This window comes from Fimicolochytrium jonesii (genome assembly GCF_025526975.1).
Source record: "Fimicolochytrium jonesii strain JEL569 chromosome Unknown EV422scaffold_20, whole genome shotgun sequence".
Classification (NCBI taxonomy): Eukaryota; Fungi; Chytridiomycota; class Chytridiomycetes; order Spizellomycetales; family Powellomycetaceae; genus Fimicolochytrium; species Fimicolochytrium jonesii.
The window spans coordinates 408523-420184 of record NW_026515687.1 but is presented as its reverse complement, the minus strand read 5'-3'; the positions used below and the strand labels follow the sequence as shown (position 1 = coordinate 420184).

Below are 11662 nucleotides of genomic sequence, written 5' to 3'. Positions count from 1 at the left end.
GAAGATCGCGGATGCCGACTCTCTACTGTCTGGTAAAAACATTCGCTGTGACGTCCTCGGCTTCAATTCTCTGACTTCCCACCTTGTTTCTACAGGTGTACGGGGACCACCCAGACTTGATAGCTTCTCGGTCGATGTAAGAGATCACCATCGCGCAGCTTCGCCATCTTGTCTACCAACCCCTGGCCGTCCGCTTCCCTACGACCTTCGTAGCCAATCTCAAGCTATATCAAATCGACGAGGACGACCTCCGCGTTGATGATCCGAGATTGCTGTGAATAAGCGACCCGTCGGAAGAACAATCGCTACCCCTCATTGAAGACACGTTCAGAGTTACCCCACTCAGAAACGTGTTTGCGAAAGTATGGGATCAGTTTTCGGAGGAGAGATGTGCGGGCGACGCTCGTCCGAATCTCTTCGTGGGATGCGATCTGGACGGTAACGGGGTTGGCGAGACCCTGCCGCCCGCCTACACTTTGTCACTTCCGAGGATCGCGACCATCACAACGCCTCCTGAACCGCGGCCCGCAAACGTTCGACCGGTGTCGAGTGCCATGTCGGGTCCCCATGAGGCTGTTGGTGCATTGGGATCTTCCATCCCGCCGGCGGGCCGCGGAAAAAATCTCGTCTTCGGTGCTGCACCTGCTCACCACGTTCGTGACACTGCTCCAAGCGTCGAAACTCTTGGGAAAGGTTCTGCTGCCGTTGGCACTTCTCTTGACACTTCTCAGCGTTGGCCGAGCGCTGGTAGTTCTGCTCATTTTGATGTCTCCAGGGCAGCGGTGGACGACTCTGCGATTGAACGACACCTCGACAGCAATGTCGCTCCAGCAGTGACGAACCCTTCAGGCTCTGCACCATTACATGTTTTGGAAGCACGGATTGTCCCGGAGCCAAAACCGGTGAACACCGCCCACGATGACAGAGCGCAGCAGACCTGCGTATCGGGGTTCAAGGGTTTGTTCCGGAATAGGAAGCGCCGATACGCTCTCGCTGTCCTGCTCATTCTGGCCGCAGTTGGGATAGCCGTTGGCGCCGTTGTGGGTGTACGATCAAAGCAGCCATCCTTGCAAGGCGGCGAAGCGGCGGCCGATCCGGCTGATTCCACCCCAGGCGCGCGTACACCATCGCAAGGTACGCCATCGCAAGGGACTTCATCTCCTGGCCCCACCGTCTCCCCTGCCGCGGCGCCTGGCACGTTGTTTCGCGAACTCTATCACCTGGCTACGGTAACATCCATCGAAACTTCCCATTACGGAAAGCAGCTCTTGAGTGTGGATACTACGGGCATGGTCAGAGTTACGGACATCGCCACTGGCGTCTCCGTCCGAAATATCACGCCTCATGACCATTCCAATGTGTTTCTAGCTGCATCTCCTGATGGCAGCTTCTTCAGTGGCGCAGGGGGCCCTACGCGCATTGGGAGCCCGCCACAGATTCGACATTGGGATACGGCCAGCGGGCAGCTCATACGAGATTACACACCCAGCTTGAACTTGGCAGGTGATGTGGGCATCCTGGCCCTCACACTTTCGGCTTCCGGATTTGATGGATTACAACTATTCTCACTGTGGACCGATGGGACCGTCATGCGCACCGGAACCGTCTCGGGGGCTCGCCAGATTTACCCTGCGTCCGTCAGGACTACTTCAGAAATCTTGACCGCTTCAATAACGCCATCGTTATCAGCGCCGACGGAACGACGATGTACAGTTTCGACGCTTCCACCGGCGTTTCGCAGTGGAATCTGACCTCCAGCACCAAGATCAGGGAATACCCGTACAGCCGAAATACACGCATTGCGCTTACGCCCGACGACAAGAAGCTCTTCCGCACTGAGTCTGGTGATAACAACAGCACGATTGTCCAGATAGACACAGCCACGGGCGCCTCCGACTGGCGTTTAGCACGTCCGTCCATCGACAGAATCATGGTTTCCCCCGATGGGAAGCAACTCTTCACCTCGGAGGATTCCGTTGTTCACCAGTACGATATCACGCCGGAGGGACTGACACTTGTTCGGACCTTACCTGAAGTTTTTTATAGATATGGTATGGGGGCCGCGGCGCTCACCCCCGACAGTTGGCCACAGTGTCGCGCAGTTTGCTGTCTAGAGTGAGGGCCATCATAGTCTAGCGTAGTGCTGCCTCAGCCCTGCGTACGTAGACACTTTAGAGAATTAGATGTGCATTAGACCCCATCGGTGGCGGTAATGATATGCATCATCTTGTGTCCGATGGATGTCGCGCGCGTCCACAAGCGGCTCGGACTTTTTCCTGTCAGAGAACTTGGTTCCCTTCGCCGTCGGAGCTGCCTCTGATATTCTTCCAACGAGCACCAAGACATAAACAGAGGCAGAAGGAGTAATACGCAGACCCTACCCCTCTGTCCATTGTGCACCTGGGCGACGTTGAGACAAACTTCCCGACTCTTGCGGGTATGTGTTCATCCAGTCGGGATTCGGACAAGTTACAACTGCGAAGGCGCGGGTGCACTGGGCGATCTTGAACTGGATTCCCCGTAATCTCTTGAGAGCCTATCTGGTGTACATGCCCCTCGTGTGCGCACTCCTTCCCTCTCCCACTCACATTATCCCCCGTCCTTCCCAGATCATCACCACCAACCCGACCCACAACCATGGCCGAAAGCGCCAAAAAGATTCCCGAGCACCGCCTGCAGCAGTTCAAAAACCGCGGAGCCTGGAATGCGGAGGACCTGCGTCGCCGCCGCGAGGATGTTGCCGTCGAGCTGCGGAAGCAGAAGCGGGAGGAGTCGATGGCCAAGCGGCGCAATTTGAATATCACGTCGGGGGATTTGTCGGAGAGCGAGGATGAGGGGATGAGTTTCGGGACTGGCGGGCAGGTGTGTTGAGATGGGATTTGTGTTTTGAGTCGGGAAGGAAAATGAGAGGCGGAAGGGATTCGGTTTGGGTGGCATGTGGTATTGATTTGGCTCGTCGGCCCGGTTTTAGGACTTGCAGGAGTTGGTCAATGGAGTCTACTCGAACGACGTCGAGGCCCAGACGTCTGCAACGGCGCGGTTCAGGAAGATTCTATCAAAAGGTGTGCATGGGAGACCTTTTGTGCGGATTTCGCCGTTCCATTATTGGCAGCTGACGTTTGTCTTTGTCTTTTCAGAGCAAAATCCGCCCATCGAGGATGTCATCAATGCAGGTGTTATTCCAAAGTTCGTCGAATTCCTGCGTTCGTCGAACCCGCTGTTGCAGGCAAGGGCTCTCTTTCTAGCGATGTTGCGGATTTGGTTGAACGAGGCGATTGCACGTCAAATTGACATTGCGTTGGTTTGTAGTTTGAAGCCGCTTGGGCCTTGACCAACATTGCGTCCGGAGCGTCCCACCAAACCCAAGTCGTCATGGACGCTGGTGCCGTCCCTATCTTTGTTGAGCTCCTGCGTTCTCCCAGTCCCGATGTCAGAGAGCAGGTGAGGTTTCGGCATATGTGCTTTCAGTCAACGCATAGAGCGTTTGCTCCTTACCGACCTACCCTTCCTTCGTCGCAGGCCGTCTGGGCTCTCGGAAACATCGCCGGAGACAGTCCCAAATGCCGTGACTTTGTTCTGGCCTCGGGCGCTCTTCAGCCTCTCTTGCAGGTTCTCAACGAGCCTACAAACAAGCTTTCCATGCTGCGTAACGCCACCTGGACATTGTCCAACCTCTGTCGTGGAAAACAACCTCAGCCTGACTGGCCCACGGTATGGAAAACGCTCGAAAGTGATTGAACCCGTGGCATGGTTGTGTATTGAGCGGCGCACTTTCTCTCGTAGATTGCGCCTTCCCTCGTCATCCTCGCCAAGCTGATTCACGCCAACGACGAGGAGGTTCTTACCGATGCTTGCTGGGCAATCTCATACCTTTCTGACGGCGCCAACGAGAAGATCCAAACCGTGATTGACGCCGGAGTCTGCCGTAGACTCGTGGAGCTCTTACACCACCATTCGCCCGCCGTGCAAACCCCCGCATTGCGCTCCATTGGCAACATTGTGACTGGTGACGATATGCAGACCCAGGTCGTTATCAACTGCCAGGCTTTGCCCGCTGTCTTGGGCCTTTTGAGCAGTCCGAAGGACGGAATCAAGAAAGAGGCTTGCTGGACTATCTCAAACATCACGGCTGGGAACGCTAACCAAATTCAGGTATGTGGTGGAGCTCCACCTTCTTGGCGTGATACAGCGAAGCATAATGTCATGATTGCTCACATTTTCCGTTCGCTTCTCTTGCAGTCAATCATCGATGCCAACCTGATTCCGCCTTTGATCAACATTCTGAATCACGGGGATTTCAAGACGAAGAAAGAAGCGTGCTGGGCCATATCCAACGCTACTTCCGGAGGTCTTACCAGGCCTGAGCAAATCAAGTGAGTCCCTCCCTTCTACGGTTTGTATCACGTTCAACTCTTTTCTCACTCATAACATTTGCTTGCTAGATACCTCGTCGAACAAGGGTGTGTGAAACCGCTCTGCGACCTCCTCGCCTCGCAAGACAACAAGATCACCCAAGTCGCTTTGGACGGCCTCGAAAACATTCTCAAAGTGGGCGACATGGAACGCGTGCAAACGGGGGGGCAGAATCTCATGGCCAACTACATCGAGGAAGCGCACGGCGTGGAGAAGATCTACAACCTGCAGCTGCACGAGAACGCGGAGATCTACAAGAAGGCGTACACGATCATCGACAAGTACTTTGCGGACGACGAGGATGAGAATGAGGGCGCGGCTATGGCGCCGCAGGTTGACCCGACCACGGGACAGTTTGCGTTCTCGAATGCGGTGGATTTGCCCCAGGGCGGGTTCAACTTTTAGAGCGCTTTGCAACGTGGGAATTCGTCACGTCCGCTAGCGGCCGGCAAAACGTCGCGCCCGCCCCCGCTTTTCGCAACATCCCAATTCTTTTCGTATCGACATCCGCCCGAACTTCCACGAGTCATGCAACGGGCATCGTGAAGAACACCGCTACGCTGTCAGTGCGCACACGGTGCATCATCCGTAGACATATGTGCTTATTGTATTTCTCCTCCCCTCTTCCCGGCCCGTCTGTATACGTATACTCTCCCCCTATCTTCCCCTGTCAAGTTTATATCTCTTTCCCTTCGCCGCTTTGCAACATATGTATCTTGTTCAATTATATTTTTGCTCGCATCACATCCGCTCTCTGTGTTGCATTTGCGGGTGCCGCCTGGAAAGGCGCGACAGGAGGGACGGCACATAGGGGCCGCTACGACAAGTTACCCAAGTCAACTTCGACCGTAGATACTTTTTATTGTGTGTCTTCCCCTTGATGATGCAAAAGTACATAATGTTGATGATAGATGATGAGAATCACAAATATACATATTGCCATGGGTCCAAAAAAATAACACAGAGGTGAAGCGTATGGTTCACACATGAAGTGCAGCAAAAAGGGAATGTGTCCCCCCAATACGTCCAAAGACCAAAATCCTGTAGAGTCCTCAGCTCCTGTCCAGCACCCCAAACTCGGGCTCCCTCCCCTTCCTCAAATAAGGTTTCGCGCGGTCCATATCCACGGGCGGTCCGGGCCTCGCATCCCGGTCCCCCTTGAACTCGAAGAACCAGCTCTCAAACTCATGTTTCCCAGCCTCCTTCGCAGCCCGTTCCGCCGCCAACGTGCGCTGCTCATCCTCCAGTTTCCGCTTCGCAGCCGTCGCAGCCTGCGATTCCTTTTGTAGCAGCGCGGTGGTCACGGCCTCCCACATCCGCCGGGATTCAAGCGGGTGTTGTTGTGCGATGGGGAGGGTTTGTTTGACAGCGGGTGATGACGCGTGCATGTCGAATAACAGCCGGGCGTCGGTGGACGCGGCGGAGGAGAGGGAGGAGCTGGATTTGCGCGAGGAGGATGTATCCGATTTGGTCGATTTGGTTGATTTGTTGCTCGCGTCCGGAGCAGACGTGACGTAGATCTTGCCGTTCCATTGGCCGTGGAGCTTACACACCACATCCGCGGCCGGAATCTTACTCAACTTCTCCCGTTCCTTCCGCTCTTTCTCCGTGAACTTCTTGTCCGCGTCGTAGTCGTACCGGAACACTTTCCCCTCGATCGCAAACTTGGCCTTGCCGAAAGTCGGCTCGTCTTTGTACTCGAGGACGGCTTTGAGGCCGGTTTGGGGGCAGGCGATGATGGCACTCTCGCTGACGGTGATGTAGGGGGAGCCGGAGAGCCAGCCAGTGATGGAAGCCCAGGGGTGTTGGATGTTGTATTCTTCGTTGTTGTGCGAGGTGAGGGTGATGTAAATGCCGTGGTTTTGGACGCCGGGACCGACTTTTACGTCTGGGCGCGTGAGGAAGGGATTAAAATCGAAGCAAAGACGTTTCTCGTCCAGTCGAGCAAATCTGGCAACTACTTACTTGTCCCGGTGAATCGCGCGGCGATGTGATCCACGCCTCGTCCAATTATCCCTTTCTCTTTGCACTCGTAGTAGTAAGCCGAGACTGGTGGGTGATGCGATATTTGCTCTGTCACGGCTGGTAATGGGTGGGTGCAGAGGTAAGAATACGATGCTGCCAGTGTTTCAAAACGGGGCAATCCGGAACCCGTCGCTCAACTTACATGTCACCTTCAAAGTCTTCCTCTTCGACCCGGCACCCGCAGTCTCCGTAGTCACCCCCTCCCCATCGAGACTCACACTCTCCGTAGGAGCAATATCCAGATCCCCTTCTTCTGCATCCGCCGCCACATCCCACCAGCACAAGAACCGTTCCCCAAGGACCGAGTTATATGGCTTCTTTATCCTCTGGTCCTTCCATTTCGTGTCTTTGGAGTACCACCATCGTATCACCCTCAGCATCCGCTCTTCGGGCGTGTCGCCGTCCGGTATCGAGATGAAGTAGTCGGGACGGTCCATGTAGTTCCAGAACTCGAGGTTCGATTCGGGTTCCATTAGGGATGCGGGCAGGGACAGGCGGCTGTGCGTGGTAGAATTAATGATTTGTTGATGAGAGACGCAGAAGATAAACCCATATACAAAGAGATTTTCGGCGACACACGTACATGGCAGAAATATCCTTGACACCGACCAGTTTCCGCAACAAGCCCAGCAGAAACTTGACCTTCGAAGATCCCTCATCCAGGTCCACAGCCTCCGTGGAGGCGCCGACTTCCGCGTCGGGAGCGAGCGAGTTATTGCTTTCTGATTTTTCTACGGCCATGACGACTATACTATGCGTTCGGGTTGACGCAAATGCGGAGTTTCGTCCTTGACAGTGGCAGTTGTTATATACGTGGGATCCTTGGATTCCTGGGGCAGACAACGTGCTTGCAGTTTCTCAGAGATAAGCTTGTGCAGAAAGGTGGTTTGCTGTGCGCCTTTTTCACAAGTAAGAGCCCCGATGGCGGCAACGTGCTGAGCGAAGCGGGGACCCGTTTACATATGTTTTTTCCAGTGCCTTTTTTCCCACTGAGCTCGAAATAGCACGCACGGAGGGAGCAGGGTCCGGGTGGTTGGTGGCGCAGGCGGAAACAGAGTCAAACACTGTGGCAAGCAACGCGCGCGGGGAATGCTGTCATCACTTTCCCGCGACCTGGATTGCTCATCGTTGTTCTCCCGTTCTTCCCAGGGCACTGGGGTCTCAATTCCAACCGTTCCGAGCATTCACAAACGACCGTCAACTTGAGCGTCATTGGTAAACAACATTGCAGTTTGACACGTCTCGTACCGTTTCTTATACTGTTATAAGTGATGGGAACAAAGCTGCTCTTGCAACCGATGGATGCAGGGCCCGTGAGTTCATCCACAATACGTGGTTTTTGACTTTGTCTACTCGCCAACGGCGAGCCATGATGCTCTTGCCTGTAGGGTGTCGACGCCAACCTTCGCAGGTAGTATCGACCGCCTTGTTACCGGTACGCAACGGCTGCGACTCAACGTGGGGAGGTGCCTCGAAGTGCCGTAGCCGCCCTAGGGATATGTCATTCTTCTCAACTCTTTGTACAGTATGCTGTAAATGCAGACTTGCGCTTGTGCGATGAGCCTATCAGACCGTTTGCGTCGGTTGCATGACATCCATATCCATCCTTGATTTGGACAGTTCACGAAGAGGTCCATCGATGGGGGGGGGGGGGGGGGGGTTGAAGTCACGAAAGGGATGAGTGTGCGTGGTGCGCGTTCTTGCTTACTGCGGGCAAAGCACAGATGGCTGATGACGCACATTCTGAATTGACTTTCGGAGCCCCATTCCCCAAATGAGAATCCATCAGCCCCATTCTGCTACTGGCTTTTTTCAACCTTCAAAAGAACACAGCATTCATACCGAATTCCCCACCGAACCTGCAAGCTGAACTCATAACTAGTTTTTGACTAGCACGCACTGCAATACATACGACTTACCACCACCACAGGCTTCGTATCGTATCACTCTTCATTACCACCTTCAACCATCATCTTCAGCCACGATGCCTCCCGCGCACCAAGCCACGAAGGCCGCCAACACAGACCAGCTTATCCAGGATGACCCTTATCTCAAGCCCTACACCGGCGTCATCGAGCACAGGTACGGCGTATCCTTCCCGCCTTCACCATCTACGCGTCGGTGGCATCTACTTACCTGTGCGATCTCTCTATTAGATACGCGCAATTCTCGCGGTGGATGGACACGATCAACAAGGATGAGGGAGGCATCGACAAGTTTACGAGGGGATGGGAACGGCTGGGCTTCAATGTGGATGCAAAGACGGGAGAGATTACTTACAGGGAGTGGGCTCCGGGGGTTACTTCCACGGCTTTGATTGGCGAGTTCAGTGAGTATTGTTCGAATGAACGCATTGCGAAAGCGGTAAACTGCCTTGTCCCGGGGTTGGCTGGAGATCGCATGGGATCAGTGAAGAGCGACTAGTTCATCCACGCTCATTCGTGCATAAATCAATTTTCCATCATTCAGACTCCTGGAACAGGGAGTCGCACCCTATGAAGAAGCTGGACTTTGGAGTGTGGGAGGTCAAGCTCCCGAAGAAGGCTGATGGCTCTCCGGCTATTCCACACGACTCGAAAGTGAAAGTAGGTACTGCTGATCATGCTCACGGAGGGTCCTTAAAGCACGAAGGGCATCGGACATTTACGATTCAAAACACATCCAGATCTCGATGACCAAACCCAACGGAGAGCGTATCGAGCGCATACCCGCCATGATCAAGCGTGCCACCCAGGATCTGAGCGTCAGCCCAGTTTATGACGGTATCTTCTGGAACCCGCCGAAGAAATACGTCTTCAAGAACAAGCCTCCGGCACGACCAAAGGAGCTTCGCATTTACGAGTCGCATGGTATGGATATTTTATATTATTTCCCAAAAAGCTTGTCATCCGCTTACATTCTACTGTCTTTCGATTATAGTTGGTATCTCATCACCCGAGCCGAAAGTCGCGACATATAAGGAGTTCCGTACGCAGACGCTCCCACGCATTGCGTACCTGGGCTACAACACGATCCAGTTGATGGCTGTGATGGAGCATCCTTACTACGCCAGTTTTGGATATCAGGTTACCAACTACTTTGCGCCAAGCAGCAGATGTGGTATGTAGAGCACTACCGAAGATCTTTTGCACTTTCCATTCCGCCTTGAACTGACAAACTATCTTTAGGAACACCGGAGGATTTGATGGAGCTTATCGATGCTGCCCATGGAATGGGGATCACTGTGCTTTTGGATGTTGTGCACTCGCACTCCTCGAAGAATGTGGCGGATGGAATCAATGAGTTTGACGGCACTGGTATGTGCGACTAGCTCCGTATGCATTCATCGAGTTCGCAGGCTGATTTACTTTCACGACACAGATCACTGCTTCTTCCATGAGGGTGGACGTGGCCGACACGAGTTGTGGGACAGTCGGTAGGCACATGTAATTGGCACTGATTGACGAAAGCGCCGTTAGGCTCACCACTAACTCGAAACTAGACTTTTCAACTACGGCCACCACGAAGTCCTCCGCTTCCTCCTCTCCAACCTCCGCTACTGGATCGTCGAGTTCGGCTTCGACGGCTTCCGTTTCGACGGCGTCACCAGCATGCTCTACACCCACCACGGTCTCGGCGCCGGATTTGGAGGCGGCTACGACGATTACTTTGGCTCGCAAGCCGATACCGAGTCTATCGTTTACATGATGCTCGCGAATGAGATCATGCACAAACTTCACCCGCATATTGTCACCATTGCTGAGGATGTTTCGGGTATGCCGACGCTGTGTCGACCGGTGTCGGAGAGTGGGATTGGGTTTGATTATAGACTCGCTATGGCGATTCCGGATATGTGGATTAAGCTTTTGAAGGAGAAGACGGTGGGTTTAGGATGCACTGGGTATCTTCCTGTCCGCTGTCTTGCTGACGAAAGTTCTCTGCCAGGACGAGCAATGGGAAATGGGCCATCTCGTTCACACCCTGACAAACCGCAGATACAAGGTAGGCACGCGCTTTTCTGAAGTGCCGGAGAAAGAATTTCGTTCGTAATCCATGTCACTTCCAGGAACCGACAATCGCATACTGCGAATCGCACGACCAAGCTCTGGTTGGAGACAAGACGATCGCTTTCTGGCTCATGGACAAGGAGATGTATACCAACATGTCGGATCTCACTGAGCTTACGCCCGTGGTGGACCGCGGTTTGTCGCTGCACAAGATGATTCGTCTGATAACTTTTGCACTGGGAGGTGAAGGGTACTTGAACTTTATGGGCAATGAGTTTGGTCACCCTGAGTGGTTGGTGAGTACCCCTAACAATCGACCGACCTTCTTTATGCGAGGAGAATCATAAAGGCATTTGCTCACAACGATTCACAATCCCCCAGGACTTCCCCCGCGCCGGCAACAACTCCTCCTTCCACTACGCCCGGCGCCAATACAACCTGATCGACGACAAGCTCCTCCGCTACAAATACCTTAACGAATTCGACAAAGCCATGAACACCCTCGAATCCACCACTCACTTCTTCACCTCCCCGCACCAATACGTCTCCCTCAAGCACGAAGGGGACAAGGTCATCGCGTTCGAGCGCGGCGACGGTCTGCTGTGGATCTTCAATTTCAACCCGACGCAGAGTTTTGTGGATTACAGGATCGGGACGGAATGGGCGGGGACGTATGAGATTGTGTTGGATAGTGATTGGAAGGAGTTTTGTGGGCATGCGAGGGTTGATCGCAAGACGAAGTTTTTCAGTACCGCGCAGCCGTGGAATGATCGGAAGAATTATATTCAGGTTTGTACTCGGGGGCGGTGCGTTTGGCGGGCTGGCATACGGACGACTGACGCGCATGCATATCCCTTGTCTTTTGGCAGGTCTACCTGCCCAGCCGATCAGCCTTGGTTCTCCAAGTCAAAAAGTAGATAGATTCCTCCCCATATCTTGGCGTCTTCCCACTTTCTGCCCAGTTAGTCGCTTCTGGACCCTTTTTCTCGTCGAGCTAGTTGATGTGCGCAACCTTTACTTCTTTTGGGCACTTGACCATTCATGTGTATTTTTTCCTTTTACTGTTACAAGATGGACTTCCTTACAGACGTATTCCTTTATGTTGAAAATGTTGTTCCTTACTTGTGGAAAACACTATGAGCCTATCATGGCCACCCGAGGATCTCCCTTCGCATACCCGCTCCGGGCTCAACCGGCTCCCCAGCGTTGGCTCACGTCACCCTCCCATCCATACTCGA

At 53.7% G+C, this 11662-nt stretch overlaps 4 protein-coding genes across 4 annotated transcripts; 3 read left to right on the top strand and 1 right to left on the bottom strand.

Annotated features, from left to right (window-relative positions):
* Positions 1–554: 554 nt before the first annotated feature.
* EV422DRAFT_569463 (uncharacterized protein) lies at positions 555–2114 on the top strand (the record flags this gene model as incomplete). Its single annotated transcript, XM_053072767.1, has 4 exons — positions 555–693; positions 781–1633; positions 1690–1986; positions 2093–2114. 4 exons carry the CDS (start codon positions 555–557, stop codon positions 2112–2114), a joined length of 1311 nt encoding a protein of 436 aa, XP_052923748.1.
* A 137-nt stretch (positions 2115–2251) lies between these two features.
* Positions 2252–4914, top strand: EV422DRAFT_165401 (armadillo-type protein). The gene is made up of 8 exons (XM_053065037.1): positions 2252–2862; positions 2972–3062; positions 3138–3226; positions 3310–3441; positions 3520–3711; positions 3784–4152; positions 4240–4373; positions 4443–4914. Exons 1-8 carry the CDS (start codon positions 2638–2640, stop codon positions 4816–4818), a joined length of 1608 nt encoding a protein of 535 aa, XP_052923747.1. The 5' UTR covers positions 2252–2637; the 3' UTR covers positions 4819–4914.
* A 465-nt stretch (positions 4915–5379) lies between these two features.
* EV422DRAFT_165296 (uncharacterized protein) lies at positions 5380–7353 on the bottom strand. The gene is made up of 4 exons (XM_053065036.1): positions 7022–7353; positions 6581–6936; positions 6379–6495; positions 5380–6301 (listed from the first exon to the last, which is right to left on the bottom strand). The coding sequence occupies exons 1-4, from the start codon at positions 7177–7179 to the stop codon at positions 5466–5468; spliced, it is 1467 nt and encodes a 488-aa protein (XP_052923746.1). The 5' UTR covers positions 7180–7353; the 3' UTR covers positions 5380–5465.
* Positions 7354–8158: 805 nt separating this feature from the next.
* Positions 8159–11517, top strand: EV422DRAFT_536855 (1,4-alpha-glucan branching enzyme). The gene is made up of 12 exons (XM_053070869.1): positions 8159–8520; positions 8595–8767; positions 8908–9023; positions 9104–9287; positions 9358–9537; positions 9606–9734; positions 9799–9853; positions 9920–10298; positions 10363–10419; positions 10484–10720; positions 10806–11213; positions 11294–11517. The coding sequence occupies exons 1-12, from the start codon at positions 8423–8425 to the stop codon at positions 11339–11341; spliced, it is 2064 nt and encodes a 687-aa protein (XP_052923745.1). The 5' UTR covers positions 8159–8422; the 3' UTR covers positions 11342–11517.
* Positions 11518–11662: the final 145 nt, after the last annotated feature.